This window comes from Elaeis guineensis, chromosome 4, assembly GCF_000442705.2.
Source record: "Elaeis guineensis isolate ETL-2024a chromosome 4, EG11, whole genome shotgun sequence".
In the NCBI taxonomy this organism is placed as follows: domain Eukaryota; kingdom Viridiplantae; phylum Streptophyta; class Magnoliopsida; order Arecales; family Arecaceae; genus Elaeis; species Elaeis guineensis.
The window spans coordinates 14,724,194-14,744,089 of NC_025996.2; the positions used below are offsets into that span (position 1 = coordinate 14,724,194).

Consider the following 19,896-nt stretch of genomic DNA (forward strand, 5'->3'; position numbering starts at 1 on the left):
CACTTCCCCCTCGCAAAAGAGCATAATATATTAATACTTACTGTTACAAAGGATAAATAAAGAGTAAAGGGTACATCCCCTGAAGGTTAAGTGAATGTAACAGGCCCCATTGCACCCAAAGGTTGCATGAGAGGGTCTAATCAATTGTCTTCAGAAGGACTGATGCGCAGAATTTAAAAAAGGGTAACAAACAAAGTCGATGCACCCCCATTGATTCAGCAGAGCCCAAAAGTCTATTGTCAGCCTCGACTATTGAACGCTTTCATTTGATAACCGTTTCCTCTTCCGAAACTGCTTAAAGCACTCTAAACATTTACATTATCTGTGTGCTGCAACCAACTCTCAGCAAGAAGGGTAGCTTCTTTAGCCCGTCGCGATGCCACTTTCGCTTCAAAATCAAATACCCGATGATTACATTCACTCCAAATATACCAGCAACCGATGACAAATGAGCACTCCATAGCAGGAAAAACATGAGTAATAGAAATATGCTTTCTCCATTTTCTCCAAACCTCTGTCATGTTATCAGGCAACAATGGCACACTAAATTTTCTCCAGAACACCTGCCAAAAAGGCTTGGAGTAGTTGCATAATAAAAACAAATGATCGATTGACTCTTCCTCCTCATAGCATAGAGAACAAACCTCCGATACTGAAACACCTTTTTTAAGAAGATTTTTGGCTGTCAAAATTTTATCAGAGTAACATAGCCAGGTAAAACCTTAGCTTTTTTTGGGATCGGTAGCTTCTAAAAGAACTTACCGAGAGGAGATAGCACCCCTCCATGTTTAAGAAACCTATAGCAAACGTTTACTGTAAAAGATCCTGAGCTATTCCATTTCCAAAACCAACCGTCCGAATTTTGATTTGGAGAGCAGGAGAGAAGAGTCAAGATAAAAGCGTGACATTCTCTGATCGCTTGAGAGTTCAGTGGGTGCTGAAAAATATCAAGATCCATCAAGATAAGATTGGAAACTCTTTCGATTTTTGAGAAGAAATCTGCAACAGAAATACTTTTGTTCTTTGCCAACAAATGAAGGTTGGGGAATACCAACGAGAAGGGCTGATCCATGGACCAAGGGTCATCCCAAAAAGAAATAAGGTCTCTTTTCCCAAACTTTGGTTGGAAGAGCTGCTTGAATAATTTAGATGTGCTAAGGATATCTTTCCAAAAGGGGAAGGAAGATCTTCGTGAATAAGTTGTTGGGGTAGATGGTGGTTTTTTGGAGAAGTAAATAGCTCGAACCAACTTGCACCAAGATTTGTGTTGCTCCCTAAAGAATTTCCACCACCACTGAAGAAGTAAGGCAGTGTTTAGAGCTGAAATATCAATCAAATCCAAGCCTCCTAGAGCTCGAGGTCTGCACATCAAACTCCAACTAACCAGGTATTTCACCCGACTACTCCTCTGTTGACCATTCCAAACAAAATCCCGACAAAGCTTGTTTATTCGTTGAATCACCATTACAGGGAGGTGGAAAACTGACATCCAATAAATTGGAATAGCCCGTAATATCGAGTTGCAAAGAACCATCCATCCAGCTAGAGATAGGGTGTTAGTCTTCCAACTTTGCATCCATGTTGAAGTTTTTTCAAGAATAAAGGACGACTCACTGCGCCTAGGAGTGGAATGATGAAGAGACAAGCCAAGGTATTTGATAGGTTGTTAGGACCTGACACCTCGAAATTCGATCTATATTGAGCCCACAACGAGGTCCGTGAAGAAAAACGAAGTCCAACGAACCTAAGATCATCTCAAACAGAGTCCGGATGAAGGAGATACGTCCGATTGAAATTAGCATGAAGTCCAGAGCGGCGGAGGATCGGCAATGGCCCAACGCGCAGAGTGCGGCCCAAGTCCGGGCACACACGCGCGGGGCACGGCCCAAGCCCAGGCGTGTGGATGCAGGAGCAGCCCAGGCCCATGCGCACGTGCATGCGGGTTCAGCGGCCTGATATCCCAGTCCATGGTGGACTGAGCAGTGCACGAGTGGGCTTGTGAACCGAGGGGGTATTTTCCCTCGATTTCTCATGATCCACTATGGATCGGGCGACGTTTCCTACTCGATTTTTGTAGTCTGCGGCTTATTCCGTGGACTACATCGCGATCGGACTGCCCTGGGAGCTGCTGGTTACGATCCGATGGTCCTGGGTGGTCTTCTGTGTACCGTAGGAGTCTGTCTCTTATTATTTTTGGGTTTTAAGCCTTTATAAGGTTCAGTTGTGTGAACAGTGAACGTGGTGGTGTGGCGCGGGCTTGTTCGGCAAAGAACCTAGAATCCAGAGAGAGCAGATGCCACGTGCCGAGAGGAGTAGGAGCAGGACTTCTGGACAGCGGACAGCGGTCGCTTCAGGGATTCAGAGAAGCCTTTCTAGAGAGAGAGTTTTGTGAGGGAGAACTTTCTGTGAGGGAGAGATTGGGTGTACGAGGGTTGAAGGTGTATCTCCTCTTGTAATTTTTTCTTTTTTCTCATAGTGAAGTTTGTATGCCTCATGGAGATGAGTTCTTTTTTGGCTGATCCACGTATTTGATTGTATTCTATTTTATTTTTTTTTTCTTTTTGCTGCGATACGTAGTATTGAAAAGATCTTAAGAAGTGGTGTCCTGACCAGACATCCACCTACATAGGTAATTTTGAAACCTGACAACCAAGCATTTTGCCAAATATGTTACTTAGAGAATTCGAGACCCCCAAGCCTACCAATTGAGATTTGACAGAGTTGATTTTTAGACCGGATGTCAGTTCAAAACCATACAAGATGAACTTCAGAGTATTGCTATTTTCTTTATCTGCTTCGTAGATTAGCAATGTATCATCGACAAAATGCAAACTATGAAAGTGGCCAGTTATGTTGTAAGAGCCAATACCATCCAGCAGCCCCTCTGAATTGGCTGTCTTCAAGATCCTAGTTAGAGTATCAACCACCAAGATAAAAAAGAGACGAGGTAGCGGATTACCTTGTTTCAATCCTATGCGATTAATAAACCAAGGATCGGAGGAATTGTCAATGACCAGCACCAGAGGAATCTAACAAGGAGCACACCCAAGCAATCCATCTATTACCAAAACCCCTACACTGAAGAAGTTTGAACAAAAACTCTCAGGAAACACCGTCGAAAGCTTTTTCAAAGTCAAGTTTACAAAGAATACCAGGGGTTTTAGTTCGATGATCAGTAAAGTTATATTTCCTTCTGATGCAATGCCGTGATTAATACCTCTATTTTAACGATACCCATATATTCTCTCACTTCTCTAATTAGGTATCAATTTCTAATCAATCAATGGATATATACACAATGGTTATATTTTTTTTCCTATAAAAGTAAGTCTTTTTTTTAATTTATGGTATCCATTTCTTAATTCTTCTTTCGTTATTCTCTTTATTCTTCTCTTTGGAATACTTTCTAAGGCTCTAACTCATATTTTCTACAGTTTGCACTCCTATACAAGATAATTAGTTGATTATTCATCTCATTTGCAATTAGCATTCAACAATCAGATACTATTATTCTAACATTTGCAGATTCTTTTTATTAAATTTAGGATTTCTATTACATTATTATATTATCTCTATTTTATTTAATACTTAATTTATTAAATTAAAAATTTTAATTGTTGATCTTGTATTAGTCATTTAAAAAATATAAAATCTTGTATTAATCAAATCTTACTTAAAATCAACAATGTCTCAAGAAAGATTAGATGGATTGGCTATATTATCAATTGTTAAAAAAATATTAGAAGAACTTGACTATAAAAGTTTAATTAAATATTCTGTATCTCAAAAAGTTAGAAAAATAAAATTTCAGTAAAAAATTTATATAAATTTTAATAGAAAAAATGGTCAAATTTTAGCATTTAGCTTTAGACCTCCTTATATGTTGAGCCGTCCCTGCAGCCTCGACCTTATGTGATAAGGTTTTAAGCATGGATGAATTCACGAGTTTGGATTATATCTTCCGCACACTGAAAGAATGATTCCTCAACTGTTGGATTGCACATTTCTCGCTTCAAGATATGTATAGATAATTATATATATATATATATATAATTCACGAGTTTGGATTATATCTTCCGCACACTGAAAGAATGATTCCTCAACCGTTGGATTGCACAATTCTTGCTTCAAGATATATATATATATATATATATATATATATATATATATATATATATATATATCAGAGTGCTTTCAAATCCATGCAAGATACGATCCAATGATTGATGCCATGAAAAAAGATTAATCATTCTTTCGTGCGAAAGATAAAATTCGAACTCTGAATTCATAGCTCAACATGCCATTCTTCGGTGCGGTGCGGGAGATAGATAGGAGCTGACTTTATGAAGAGCAAAAGCATGGGCAATCCAATCGATTGTGTGAGTTCACACGAGTTTTGCTTGATAAAATGTAGTTTATCATGATTTTACCATGGTTCAAATGTGATGTTGGACTTGCTCAAGTCTATAATGGCTGGTATGCATGGACTCTTTTTTGGAGTTCAGCGCATTTAGAGCTAGAGAAATGAGATACATCCATCATTCAGCTCTTGCTGAACCTTTTTTTCCTATGAATGATGCAATATTTTTGACGTTAGTGTCAACTTCGGAGCTTTATAGTGGGTAGGATGGAGTTTTAATGTTAGGATGGCAACTAATAGAAGAAAATATGACAAATATTTGAAATAAATGCAACATCAGTATTTCAACTAAAGGTGACCTAGCACCACCACCACATGGGGAGTCAATTTGCCCAATATAATTTCCATCAATCAAGTCGATGTGAGAAATATATACCGTGAAGTTTCCACTACTACTAGCAAAATTTATTAATTTAACCAACTCTTTTCTCTGACTTCATACATGCTTCGCTGCTGTTATCAACAGTTACACCCAGCTCTAACATCACTCCTTTATTTACTGTTTCATGACTTGCTTCTCTGTAATTATACAAATGGTCCTTTTGTTTATGGGGCTTCTGTCCTTTCCTCCTTGTTCCTTCTTTATGTTGCTTCTGCTTATATTTTGATTGCAGGATGTTTTGACCCTTTACATACTTTCTTATGTAATTAGCCACTCGTACTCTTTCTATTTTATTAATATACAGCCACTGGCACCACTGTTAATCCAAAAAAAAAACCAACTCTTCTATGAGCTATAATGGTTTTGAATTCTACTTCAAGTGAAGCATACCTGGAAGCAGGAATGTCAATGGTCTAGGTCAGCAGAGGAGATCCAATATCTCATATTAGCATAATCTGATGATCCGGATTGAGATAGAATAAAACAGGGCCAATGAATTGGCATATTGACATCTAGATGGTCAGCAACGGTTTCTACTCAAGATCAATGTCGAGTTCAACAAGAAAACGTAAGGAAGCCATCTGAGTATCCTCTTTTCATGAGATTTCTGAGTACCGTTAGAACTGCCCTTTTCTTTTATATCTGATTGGAATATAATTGAACTCATAGCTTGTGTGCAATTTATTCTAGATTGCTCAAACCCCTTTTTAGTGACGCTGATCATGTGGTGCAAGTATGAAGTATCAAAGCCAAAAATGTGGTGCTAGCCAAATGACAGGTTGAACACTAGACTTTCTGATCGTTTCAAACTGTGTCAAACATACGGAAGAGAAGGGTGATGTTATAAAGCATCTAAACCCGGACCCATTTTTGTCTGTGGGCATCATATTTTTGATTAATATGACAAACCTTCTTTGTTAGATTAAGCTGTCAATTTTTTAGAAGTCTACGGCAGGTGACAAGGATTCAAAGTATGCTAAGATGAAGTTCCTAAGATTCTGTATTCATTTTCAAGAAATAGACGCATTCTAGTATGACTACTGGTTAGATTCATCCTCAACTCGTTTCAGATTAAATGCTAAGAATTGGTATAAAAACCAGCCTTTGAATGCTGATGCCTTTTATTTTCGAGGAAAAGCTAATTCCTTTTTAAAGTCAAGTGTTAGTTCTTTTCATCTAGGAACTACTGCATCTTGCAATATTCTTAGTTGTGAAAAAAACATTTTTCATGCATCGCAGAAGGAGATTAATGGGATAATTGAATCATGGGTTTCTTCAAGTCCTTTAAAATGTAGCTTTTGCATTAAAAGATTGATCATTCATTAATTTGATTCAGCTAATGTGATATAGTAATTTTTGAGGTTAAAAAAGTGATATAGTTTTTTTTTTTTTTTAAAGATTAGAAGGGGTTAGTCGATCTCCATCATTTTTATCCTTGCTCATCCCATTGTTGGGTGGCTGGCTCCATCCAAAGTCGAACCTGCACCCCCCTTTGCCATTACCATGCGAGCAAGCGTTCAGTGGTAACAGTGATACAGTAATTTCTACAAATTGTGGATCAATCCGAACATTTGAGTTCTGTGCATGAGTTCTGGAACATGAGAATTGAAACTAGGACAACTTGGGCATCTGCATTAAAACAAAGCGATCTTACTTTTAAAGCATGAAAGGACCATATGGTGGTCCTTAATTTAAAAAAAACGTCTTCTCAAATTAGCAGAGTCAAAAATCTGCTTTTAGAAAATGAAGCACCTATTTTATTTTCAAACATTACAAGTTTGCCTTCCATGAAAGTAGATAAACCGTAGTTTGTTGAAATACATTATGCTATATACACCCACCCAAAATATAGTTTGTTGAAAGATTAATAAAACGTTCCCGATAAGGGACTAACAATCAGATATACATCCGATACAGGCATAATCACACATAACCAACTCCCAATCAACTAATATCACCAAACATTTTGTAACGTAAACCATGCAACATCGACAAGATGTTGACATAATCAAGCAACATGTCACAACCCTAAATTTTCTTCGGGATTGTTGTGCTGATCATCAAATCTGAAGAATCTTCCTCGTCCGAGGGTAGCATCACAATCACATGCCCTTCATCAACACATGACACAACACGATAGAATGCATGGATGGGCCTATTTCCTTGATCAAACGCCATTTCTTCAATGCCAAGCTCATCCCACCACACTACACTGAATGCACCACTGAAGGACTTATTGATTTGATCCAACCCCTCTGTACTACAAGATTCAATCTTGAGGTCGCCTGCGTGATCACTAACGATTAGAGTAAAATTAGACGTGGCCTTGCCCTCGATCCTTTTCGTAGCCTCCATGAGGCAGAGGATGGCCAGCTCATTGTAAGATGGTGAGCCTTGATCTCGAGCTCGAGCCACCTTGAAGAGCATGGTGGTGGTGGGGGCGGGGTTGGTGGAAATGGAGTCAAGTGGAGTGGACTTGATATGGGTTGGCCGGCCGGGTCTTTGGAAGTAACCCAAGTGAAACAGTGGGTTCGTGGAAATTTGGCCTTGGGCAAGCATTTGGCTGTGGGTTTGGGCCCAGGACTTCAGGAACCGGGCTAAGAACAGAGGATCCGCCAGGAGGAGGCTGCAGCTGATTCCAATGGAGTATCCATCACCCTGGAATTCGGTCACCTGCAGCAAGAAAATGAGATAAATCCCAACTTGTAAGCTAAGGATGTTGATAAGAGCAAATGCGATGGTGATGGTTTTGTGTAGGTGGGTCCATTCCACCTAACGTATTTTGGAATGGGTAAGCCCATTACGGTTTTGTTTTGGAAATAAGAGAAAGGCATGGGCAAGTTGGATTGGATTAGCAACGTCGATTTCAGGTCAATTTCTTTAATTTAGGCTAGATATTCTTAGTTATACCAAATATAGATTAGGAAATTTAGAGGTTAATCAGGTGGAGCTGTCCTTGACATTGATTTGAGTAACGTGAGGATAAGCAAAATTAAGCATTGTTAAGCAACATAAAGGGAGATGAACAACTCTGAAAAGTCACCGTAAAAACTTTTGCTTACAGGAGGTTTAACGTTTTCCATGCTAGGCACCCTCTAAAGATCTGTTAAGATTGACTTTTTAGAGCTTTCCATTTACTTACGTCCTTTTCCTCCTCATATTGTTTTTCTTTTTCTTCCTTCTTGCTCATACTTTTCAAGAGAATATATGCTTTTTAGTTGGTTTTACAATTTTGGTTGAATAAATTTGTTCGACTTGCTAGGATCGCATTTTCATAGCAAGTGGTGTTTTTGTATTGGAGATGCCCAGAGAAGATTTGGACCTCTCATAAACTTAGGGTTTAGCCACATCCTTCAATTGATGTATTGATTTTGGTCTCTTGTTGCATTTGATTTGTGTCATAGCAAATGATACTTTTCTACCTGAGTTGCCTAAGAAGACTAGAATCTCTTATTAGGCTTGTGATTAGCCACATCTTCAATAATACCTCTATGGGCATTATTTAGTCATAATCTTATTAATAATAGGTTTTTTTTTTTTTTTGGGTAAAGATAATAATAGTTATTGTTGCAACAAGAGTGATGATAATTCAAGAATGGAATATTTATTCATAATCTTATTATGGCGAATATCATACAACACTGGTGAACTTTAGTTTGGATGACATCGCCTCTCATCATTTGGATGAGACCTTAAGAATTTGATTCCGATGAGAATTGCCCTCAAAAGGAGGGACAACAATGAAAATAAAAATGTGAAAATTAGTCCCTCTTAATCTTAAAAAAGTTATGCAACGAAAAAGATTTTGTTTTTGTTTTTGGTATATAGCCAATCAAAACAATATAATTTTCTATCTGATAAAAGCTCATCAAAATATTCCAAGAAAGTGTCACAATGAAGGCGCACCACTACCATCCCCTCCCTGGCATTGAGGCTGTGGAGGGAGCTATCAGCTAAATATTCCAAAGAAAATTCATGTTCCAGTAGTCGCTATTATATAACCAAAAAAAAAAAAAAATCTAATAAATGGCTTGGCAAAGCACGATAGGTCATTGTTTGAGCTATTATAGCATATGGTGACATTTTTCTAATCCTTTCCAAGATAGACCAATCCAAAACCAAACCTTAAAGTTGGTTGCTTATGTGGCCAAGTGCCCTGTTCATTTCTGTATACCTCAAATAGACAAGATTGAAGTCTGCAAAATAACCTTTAGCCAACTGATGGCTTCACTCTTCTCAGAGGAGCTGTATAGTTTCAAACATGATTTAATGTTTGATATAACTATATTTTCATCAATCCGGTGCATTAAGGTGATACCTCTAATATCCTTCTTAGGAAATAAAAGTTGCACAGATTATTATTATTATTATTATTCGACGGAGCCACCATATTAGAAAGCAGAAAGCAAGAGAACAAGTAAATTCACCTGAATATAAAACAGTGCCGAGTAGCGAGGATTCTCCTTGTCCACGTCCACCCAATAGGCCAGCTGACCCTCTCTACCATCCCTCTCCTTCGAGCCCAAGAACTCCGCCATGGTCATCTCCGCTGATGCCTGCACCAACCTCACTCCCGCGTCATTGAACTTGATCTCCCAGCGGCCATCGCCTTCGTCGTCCCTCCAAAGCCTCCCGGCGAGCAGCGGCTCATCCGCTACTGCCACATTCAGTGACTCCTTGATCCACGCCGCCACCACCGACGCCGACTCCTCCTCCCTGGCTTTCTTATAGTAAAGAATGATTTGAAGATAGCTCTGTAGAATCTCAGGCCGGAATGGATCCGCAACTGAGATCCGGCGCGACTGCCCAGGCTTCGCCATCCTTGCCGGCGCCACCGTCTGCAAGGCATCTATGTGTAATAGCTTGGCTGGGGTTGGGTTGGAGTTGGGAGCTGCCATCATGAGCTGGAAAAAAAAAAGAAGAGAATGGCTGAGCCAAAGGTAGTGAGATGTTAATGGGAGTACAAAATGGCCATGTTGCTTTGGTATTTAAAAGCCGAGAGAAGAGTGGATGTGCTGATTACACTAATTAATATTGACCATAATTATTTTGCTCAAATTTAAGCATAAATGAACAGGGCTCATTGAAGGTAGGTTAATGAATGAGAGAACTGTGCTGTTGGTTGGTGGTTGGGAGATAGATTGGTTCGATCGTAGGGTTAATGGTCACAGGTAGCTATTTATCGGACGGTTGGATGGTGAACAGTCGCGGTGCTAGTGTTGGTTTTTTTTTTTTTTAATTTATTTTAATACTAGTGTTGGTGTTGGGTTCGTGTAGTGATTTGTTTGGGAAAGTTATGGGGACCTACTGGTAGTAATTATATATGAAGAATTAGAAAGGCGGCCGTTGGCCTGACACACCTAATGGAGTGTGTACAGGTGTGCACTGGGATCGCGTGGATAAGACGTGTTTCTAATTTGGTAACCGGATTGCAGACAATTTCAGCAGTTGTCATTAATTAAATACCATAGAGTTGAATATATCTATTCCACTTAGTTTTCTTGATCTATTACTGGATCCATCTCCAATCTTATGGGTCAATAGAATCCATGTCATGTCTAGGTTACGTAGTTGGCAATCCATTACTAGATCTTATCTCTATATATTATATTGGTTTTAAGTATTCTGCATAATCTCATGTTTGGTTACCATCATCCATTACTTAATTACAATTTAGTCTCTATCATTATTAAATAATGGTTGCTCCCTCTCTCTCTCTCTCTAGTTTTGCTTTTATGTACCCTTTTACATTGCCAACGTAATATCAACGAGGGTGTCAAAATATTTTGTGAATCTATATCTTATGGGTTGATAGAATCTATCTCATATACAGGTTAAGTTGGTAATCTATTGCTAGATTTTCTCTATATATTATATCAAGTTTAATGTACAATCTCATGTTTGGTTACCGTCATCAATTACTTAATGACACTTTGGGCCTCTGGCCTCTATCATTATTCTTCGGGTCTTTATCTATGAATCTCTAAATATCTATTATCCCGTACAAACAAAATCCAACCTTAGCTAGCAAAATCATCAATTTAGTTATTTTTTATACAAAATTTACTAATTAGTTAGACCATTTTTGGCATTCTACAAGCTAACATGATAATTAGCATGATGTTGAATTTAGAAAGGATTTTTAGTCACCTAGCCTCACCTGAGTGGTGGGGCAAATAGGGAAAATCAAATTTCCCTTTTTTTCTTTTCCTACTTTCTCAGAGAGGGAGAGGGAGGAGATCCATCTGCACTAGATTGGCATGTCAAGTCAATTGCCTCGGTTCCAAGTAATAATTTGAACAAATAATGTTACTTTCTATAAATACCATGGTTATTTATCGGGAATTAGCTTTTACTTTAATAAGTTTAAATATCCAAAAAAGGCAAATAAGAGCCGTGTATGCTTCTCTTTGTCATTAAATGCTACAACCGAGACTTGTCATTATACAAGTCCGCAGCATGTTTACTTCAGCCCTCGACTGAGACTTGTTGTTGACATTGACTTGATATTTTCAGCAAAACGTTAGCTTGCCCTCACCATTTTGCAGCAGTAGAATGAGGATTGAGGCGTCACATGCCATGAAGTCTTGATTTCCAAATGAATTACGTACGGATGAATACGTCGCCTTTTGTGCCATGGCAGCATCTCCAAAGTATTCCTTTCTGACACGTGCAATGCATTTTAACCAGCTTTTCAAGAAGAAAAACTGCTCTCTTTTCGAAGAACAGTGTTTATATTTCGCTCCTTGCTCAACTTTTTACCTCCTGCATGTGGTACTAAATGAATCAGAATGACGTTATCCAAAAAGAAGATTAAAACAAAAAAGTTCTTGGAAAAATATATCAACATCCAGGAAGAAAAAAAATCTAAAGGATTCATGGTAGTTGCAGAAAAGATTATTTTAAAGATTTAAAATAGAAAATATATAACTCAATCCTCTTTCCCTTTTGTCTTCTAATATATCACACCAGCTAAACATCACAAGGGGAACTTTCTCAGATAAAAAATAAAATAAAATAACACAGTTCACAAGGAGTGAGGCGATGGAAGTCGTAGGTTCCATTTTTCAGACGCTTGGGATGGTGATACTTTAACTATTTAATTTGTTTAACTTGCTTCAATCCATTGGACATTGGGCTGCATTATCTAGTTAATAAAATAATAAGATTTGAATATAAATTTTTAATCTATTTAATAAATAATATGAATTTGGATTAACAAAATTTTGATTTATTATGAATTCGAACTGATTTGTTTCCCATCCAACTTAATTGCCACCTTTAAATTGAGCGCACCACTATAGACTCTAACCTGTGAGTAGCAATGAGAACAAATCGGCAGACCCGCAGCAGCTTTCACGTTTCCTAGCCCTGCTGTCTCTTTCTCTACGACATGATTGTCTCCATTTACATACGGCGATTTAAACTTTTAGAGCAAGCAACTAAGGTTTTGATTGCACATTACGGCCCTATGCATTAAATTTGTTGCACCGCCAGCGCGACATATTTCAACCTGCAGGTTTTGCGTCTCCACAGTCACACAAATTTAGTCCCTCCCTATAGGGTATGAGCACTGCTCGATCACGTGATATTATGTACTATACTTTCCTTTCTATGCATCCTTTACGTAATAAATATATCCTTTCATATTCACTCTAGGGTGTAAAACGAAGAGAAAGACATAGTATTTTAGTTGAAGAGAGTTAGGGCTCAGAATAAGAATGCAAATGGATGTCTCTTATTTCAATCATTCAATCGAGGAGAATTTTATTCCGATTTTAATTTTGAAATAGAATAGGCAATGGTTCAATCTCCCTAAAATCAAATCTCAGCTCTTTCCTATGAATTCAAACCTCAATTTAAATTTTGATTCCGATTCTGGTTCTAATTATGAATCAAATGCTTCGAAGGATGTGGCCATGTCGATTTTCATCCTGATTTCAATTTTCAGTCACGAACCAAACAATCTCACATGTTAACTAGAGAGCATATTTTTCTTGTTGCAAAATAAAGAATGTGTTTATCAAATTTATTTGGAAGATACCTTTTCTCCTATTTGGAGGACATTTGGTGAAGTAGTGGCAGTTGTTCATTCCCCAAAATGAAAGCCATGGCAGCACTGTTTCAAATATAGATTTTTCAATGGTGCTCTAAAAAGTAAAATTTTCTTTTAATAAAATCAAAATGACTGTTTGATCCAATATAGATGGTCAAGATTAATCTACCTATAACTGCCTATAGTGAAAAGAATAATTTTGTTGAAGTTGAGGGGCTCTTTTTGAATAGTCTTCTCCCTTTCAGCCCAATGCTTAGGCTCTTACTATAGAACTTGGAGGTGGAAGAGGGAGGATTGAAGATGGAGGAGAAGAAGAGGAAAGGTAGGCTGAAAATGGAGGAGACAAAGGAGGAGGAGGAGAAGTGACGGGTTAAAGACAAAGGAGGAGGAAGAGGAGGAGAAGTGATAGGTTGAAGATGGAGAAGGAGATAGAGAAAGTGGGGCCAGGTTAGATGAGATCGAGTGGCGGATGGGACAGTGGGTCATGGGCGGTAGTGGGGAGGGTATATGTTTAGAAAAAAATAAAAAAATGGCAATCAAAATCTACTAAAAAAAATTATCCTAACTATCTTTATTAATGGATGGTTAGGATCTTTCGAATCTTTCTTATAAAAAATAAACATTCTTAACTAATAGGGTCATAACCATCCATTTTGAATGATTGCTTCTCATAATAAATAACATTTGTTTATATAACAAAAATTAATTAGTGACATATAAAATGAAAAGGATTAATTGGTGACCTAGTATTTGTTCATTTTAAGCTCTTCAAAATTGCTACTTAACTTACCACATCTACCATGTAGTTGACATAAATTTGTTTGTTTTATAAATTTCAATGTCACATGATAGTTTTAATTTTTCTTCTATTTTATATCTTATTTATTGCAAGTATTTGAATTGAGCAACTAATGCTAAACAAGGATTCTACCGGTTAATGTGGGCATTACGTGAACTATCAGTGAAATACCTAATGGAAAATTTGTTCTTTTAAACAATAATGTCACTCATTTATATTTAAAAGCCAAGAAGAGAAATGATAATAATGTCACTTATTACATGTAAGTTGTAAATGCAGTTCTTGTGATTATTCATCTAAACCACCAGGCATGGCAAAGACAATTTATTAGGTCATAATTGGTACATATATGTTGCCAAGGATTTAGCTGGGGATAGCATATGTGAACATCCCAAGCTTTCCATGTCATGCTCAAAGGCATTGAAAGTTTGAAAGTTCGTTGAAATTTGGACAAATTATTTAAGAATACATTAAATTCTTACTTTCTTTTCTCCCCATCCTTATTCTCCCTCCACACACACACACACCCCTAAATAAATCTCAAGGGCTGGTCATTGTTGTTGTTGTTACTAAGTTGCTCTGTTGCAATTAGAATATATTTTTTAATCTAGGATGTAAAATTTTAGCTTGCAAGTTTATGACAGGTGGCATTAGAGCCAAACATGGTGCACCATAGTGATATTAATTAAGGTTTTACCATGATAATACTTGGGGCAATTTTGTCCTTTCATCACTATTTTATCCTTGACTTTCTGATTTAACATGAATGGTTTGAATTTCTCTGGTGCCAACTAACGGTAACCAGTTGTGTACATGACTAGTGCATTAAATAGCTCAAAATTTAGGATTATTTTTTAATGAAATAGATGGTAGGTTTGGTAATTACACGAAACTACAGGAGCTCTTTTTGATCGTCTTTCTTTTCCATTTGCTCCGATGCTCAATGTCTGGTTGGCCACAACAAGGGCAAGGACATGATCGGTTAGAGGGGGGAGGGGGGCCGACCGTCGATATAAAAAAGGCTGAGGAGGATTCGGGGTTAGTTGCAGTTGGTGAGGAGGGGAGGAGGAGTGTGGGGGGTTGGCCGCAAGGGAGGGGTAGAGAGGGTGGGGGCTTGGTCGCAAAAGAAGAGGAGGAGGACAGGGGGCAGGTAGGGGAAGAGGCCAAAATAAAGGTATAGGAGGAGGATGGCTAGGGGTGCGACAAGTCATCATCGATGGCAGTGGTGGAGGAGGGCTAGGTCATTATTAAGGACAAAGGGCATCATCTCTTTTCCTCCCTCTATAATGCTCAAAAAATATTAATTTTTTTTAAAAAAATATCCTAAATATCCTAATCTATCAGATATAAAATATTATAAAAAAATACTATTGTAAAATCCTCTTTTGAAACTCCAGGTATGTTCTAGAGTTTTCTAAATACTCTTAGTGTCTTGTAAATATCTTGCATCTAGAATATTCTAACGGTTAGATGCATTACAAGTGGCATCATCCTAGCTACCTTAGTTTGTATCTTAGCTTTACAAAAGGGATGGGTTCCTAGTGGGCAACCCAACACTCCAGTGAGAAAATTCTTAGAGTTGTATTCTCCTTTTTGGGTAAAATTTGAGTTGTATTCTCTAATGGATAGACCCTACTCTCTAACTCTGTCCTGTTCTTTCTTTGCCTAAGCCAGAGGGTTATGGAACAGTTGCCGGGTGCGTGGCGAAGCTCATGAGGGCTACAGTATCGGGAATGATCGGACGCGTCACGATCCATCAAAGAAGAAGAGATGGCTTGTGACAATATACTAGCGGTTTATTTTTAAGTATGGTAGAAGACCTCTTTCATCATTTTCTTTTCCCCTTTTGATGGGTAAAGCATGGTATAAAAATCATGATTTCAGAAGTCAAGGTTAATCTCCAAGACTTGGATGTGATGATGGACGTTTTCTGGGCTAAACTCGGTCAGCAAACTCTCCGAGGCAGTCCAAGTTTATGGGGGAAAAGAGCAAGCCGAAGACACCAACTACGAGGAAACAGGACTAGTTGCGAACCTTGGGTTGTGTCAGCTTTCCAACCCCTAGTCCTTATGGGGACATCTGATAGGAGATATATGTTGAACTCCGGGAAAGAGCCGCCTTATGTGTGAGATGTCCAAAACGTTGATTGTTGAGGCGGTTTTTAAATAAATCAGGCTGATGGTGTTTATCATAAATTTGTTTTCCTTTCTGCAATTGAATGTCATTTATTAGATGTCAAAGAGGGATGATGTTGTTGAAAATATTTTTTCCTCTTTAATTTGATTGGAAAATGAAGGAACAAATTTCTTCAATGTGCCCAATTTGTATCTTTAAAATAAAAGAGCTACAAAAATAAATTCTAAGTTTTTCTCTCATATTAATTGAGTGTGGTCTGTCCCTATAAAACCTCCATCAATTTCCTCTGCTAGTTAGGAGAGGTTGTTATTTTCAAAATAGTTGTGACTAGCACAGATAATCATATAAAAGCTATCTCTCAAGCTAGATCTTAATTGTTTCGTCAATTTTATCTTCAATCACTTTATTTTTTTCGGACTATGAATTATGCTCAGTCTAAATCTTTTTTTTCAAAAAATTAATTTAGCTGATATATTTTTTGAGGCTAAAATCTTGTCATAGGTCTCTGTTCGTCATTATAAAGCCCGATGCACCACTCTTCACTCCTAATGGTGCATCACTTTCCACTCTTGATGAAGGGTTGCTACTTATGTAATATTCGATTTTGGCGTCAGGCCCTTCTCCTTTGTAAAAATCATGTAATCACTATCCAGCCATTGGCCATTGAGACGCCTCCTTTGAATGGCAAGAATTCATAATGGGTTCTTTCTCCCTGAATCATGTTCAATCTATGGTTCTTCATAGTGATGACTACTAAACGGATGTTTCAGAATAAGCCTATAGAAACATGGTAAGATAAATGATGCACGCATAAAGTATTATCACCACCATGGACTGAGCGAGGGGGATGGAGGGGTCGGAAGAGCATAAAATACTTACTCTTCTTGCTAATTAAAATCGGTCAATTGAAAAAGCAATAATTAGGTTTTAATGACTAGTTCTATTGCATCCAAGAATATGAATGAGAATTGAGTTTTACTATGATATTTTTTATAATATTTTATTATAAAAAATATTTAAGATATTATAGTTATCATTTATATATATTTTTATTTTTTTAAAATAATATTTTATATTATTTTTTTTCCTTCTTTTCTTCTTTCCTATGGTTCCTCCGCTTTTCTCCGTCTGCGGCTTCTCCGCGCCCACCACCCCACCTCAACATCACTCGTGGCTCTTTTGCCTCCCTCCGTCCACAACTCCTCCATCTCCCTCTACCTATGGTTTCTCCGTGCCCCCAGCCACTCGTTGCTTGTGCCCTCCCAACCACCCACGATCACCCTCTCCTCTTGGCGATGCGGCTCCTCTGCCTTCAGTCCACACACCCCTCTTCGGTGTTCTCTCACGCACCCTCGTGGTTCCCACCCACCTCCTGCAACCGGCTCAACAGCTTCTCCACGCCACCCCCCCCACCTCCGCTTGTAGCTTCTTAACGTGCCCTCCTGGGCACAAGTGATCTTTTTGCACCCACTCTACTTGCGGCTTCTAACCGTCCGACCTCCCAAACTTGTCTACCCCACCACCACCCACCGCCTATGGCTCCTCTATCTTTGGCGGTCCTGCACAAAGATTTTTTTTTAATTCAGTTTAATTATAAAATTTATCATCAACTCATTAGTGAAATAAATTTTATTTTTAAAATATTTATCATATCAGTCATGCACATTAGTACTTCAATCGATTGAAATCTGAATAGTTTATATTTCATCCAATGGTGAGATATACATAGATAGTAAAAAGATTAAAATATTTTTTAGAGTATCATAACAAAATCTTTGTAAATGATAAGTAACGAAAGAACATGGAGATGAGGATGTTACCCAAAGGATGTCCACGCTAGCCTTGGGATGCCTTCGTAGTAAAACAATCGCCTTGTTCCATCCTTCTCTTATTGTAGCATAGCTCCGACCTCCAATACTCAAGATTGGAGTGGAACATAAGCGACTTACCATCTTAACTCTTGGATAAGAAAGGAGTAGGGGCTCTTTATAGTGGCCCAAAGGGTGGATGAGAATGGATCATCGACCATTCCAAAATCAAATTCGAGCGCACGTATATAATGTGACTGAATCGGGGTGATCTGATGGTAGAACTATGACATTAGAAAGATCTAATACCCTGAAAATTATCGTTAGAAAAATAAACCAATCATTGGAAACATCAGATATCAGTCTAGCCATTCCACTGTATCGTAGATAGTGCAAAATTTGGATTTTGAGCCAAAAGAAGAATTACCGTCGAGACACTTTGATGGCGAAATGTTGTTGTTAGAACACCCACACAACGAGAGGGTGCCATCCAAGTAATAGAATGTTATGTAATTTCGATTTGCTTGATAGCTGTTGAGGATGTTGAAAAGAGTGGCAAAGGTCGACATTTGAATCCGACAATAGATGGCCATTGCATTCAGGACGGAATTTTGATTTTGAAAATCTAGTGGCAAGTCTTCACAAAGCTTTGACGGCAAGAGCCTGCCATCGAAAGTTTCTGATGGCATAACCCAACTATCGAGAGGGCTCGAGGATGGGGATGCAAACGATTTGTTCTACCGGCAAGGAATTGTCATTAGAGGGCTTTGGTGGCAAAGTCCTAACTTCAAAATGCTTAAGGTTGGGAAATGCAAACGTAGCATGGATTATGCATGATTTTGATGGTTTTGTGCCTTAAATGTGCCGAAGTCCAAGTTTTAGGATATCATGCATGTAGATATCCTCGAAATATATAGGTGCCAAAAGTGGGATATCTGCAAATATGTGTGACGAAGTCTTGTTTTGGTGCTTAGAATCTTGAAAATGGGTATTCCATATGTAAGTTGCGATCTTTGAAAGTTGGAGCTTACTGTTGAATTTTCGATGTGATAGATTTTATTCGAAGAGCCTATCCAAGCCTGTTCAGGATGGCTAGTGTGGTCTACAGTAAGTTATGTGATCCTCTTGGATCTCTCGCTGATCCTTCCTCTTCGTTATTCCTCACAATTGTCAAATTATTGATGATTGTTTATGGACTTATTTAGTTGATGAAAAGTGAAGAGAAAAAGAGACAGTTTTTAAGAAGTACAGAAGGGATCTCTTATTTGGTTGAAATTTTAAGAAAAAAAATAAAAAAAAAATTATAAAAAATAGAAATTCATGAGGAAATGGATTTTGATATTTTTTATTGGATAGAAAGTGACGATATTTATTTATTTTTTAAAATATTTTTTTAAGATCCATGATTAAAATTTTGTAAAATATCAATGGATAGATTGAATAAAATATTGAATACTGATATAATATTATATTAAGATTTTGTTACGATGCTTTTTTATAATATTTTATTAAGAGTTACAGAAAAATTTGAACCATCCAATCAATAAGGATATTTAAGATATTTTATCTTAACAGGTTAGCAGCAGGTTACACCAATTTTTCTATATTTTATTATTTTTTTAAAACTAATATTTTATTATTTTTCTCTCCTGACCTGGTTGAACGAAGCCGGCTCAACTCTTTTCTTCCAATGGTCGTCTTCCCCGTATTTCTTCCTCGACCATAATCTTCCATTCCTCTCCAGCATGTTGTGCTCCATCGACAGACACCATGTTCCATCGTTGTTTACTTGTTTCCTTCTCATGACGCATCTCCACCAGGGCATGCCTGGCATTCTCCTCTCATGTCCTTGCAACTAGCACACCATGCTCCATTGGATCCCACCGGTGTCTTCTTCACCTCCTCGTCTTCTCCTCTCATCTCCTCATGACCGGCCGGTACACCATGTGGCGCGGTGAGGCCGTTGGAGAGGGAGGAGGTGGACAAGGAGGGAGACGGGTGAGGAGGGGAGGTCGTCGGTGGCAGCGACGGAAAGGAAGGGGAGGAAGTGGTAGCAGTGGCGGGGTGAGTTCGGTGGAGGAGGGGGTGGCGCAGTGGCGGGTTGAGTTCGATGGAGATGGGTGAGGAGGAGATGGGCGAGGAGGGGAGGTTGGCGGCGGCGGCGATGGAAAGGAAGGGGAGGAAGTGGTGGCGGGGTGAGTCCGTTGGAGGAGGAGATGACGACAATGGTGGGGTGAGCCCGGTGGAGAAGAAGAAGGTGGAGGAGGTGGGGAAGGAGGAGATGGGCGAGGAGGG

At 38.4% G+C, this 19,896-nt stretch overlaps 1 protein-coding gene across 1 annotated transcript; it reads right to left on the reverse strand.

Moving 5' to 3' along the window:
• Window positions 1-6,585: 6,585 nt before the first annotated feature.
• Window positions 6,586-9,763, reverse strand: LOC105043757 (uncharacterized). The gene is made up of 2 exons (XM_010921443.4): window positions 9,230-9,763; window positions 6,586-7,475 (listed from the first exon to the last, which is right to left on the reverse strand). The coding sequence occupies exons 1-2, from the start codon at window positions 9,701-9,703 to the stop codon at window positions 6,831-6,833; spliced, it is 1,119 nt and encodes a 372-aa protein (XP_010919745.1). The 5' UTR covers window positions 9,704-9,763; the 3' UTR covers window positions 6,586-6,830.
• Window positions 9,764-19,896: the final 10,133 nt, after the last annotated feature.

Coding starts and splice junctions, on each gene's coding strand:
- LOC105043757 (XM_010921443.4), bottom strand. CDS start 9,703: ATGATGGCAGCTCCCAACTCCAACCCAACCCCAGCCAAGCTATTACAC. Junction 7,476..9,229: donor CGGCACTGTTTTATATTCAG/GTGAATTTACTT, acceptor TTCTTGCTGCAG/GTGACCGAATTCCAGGGTGA.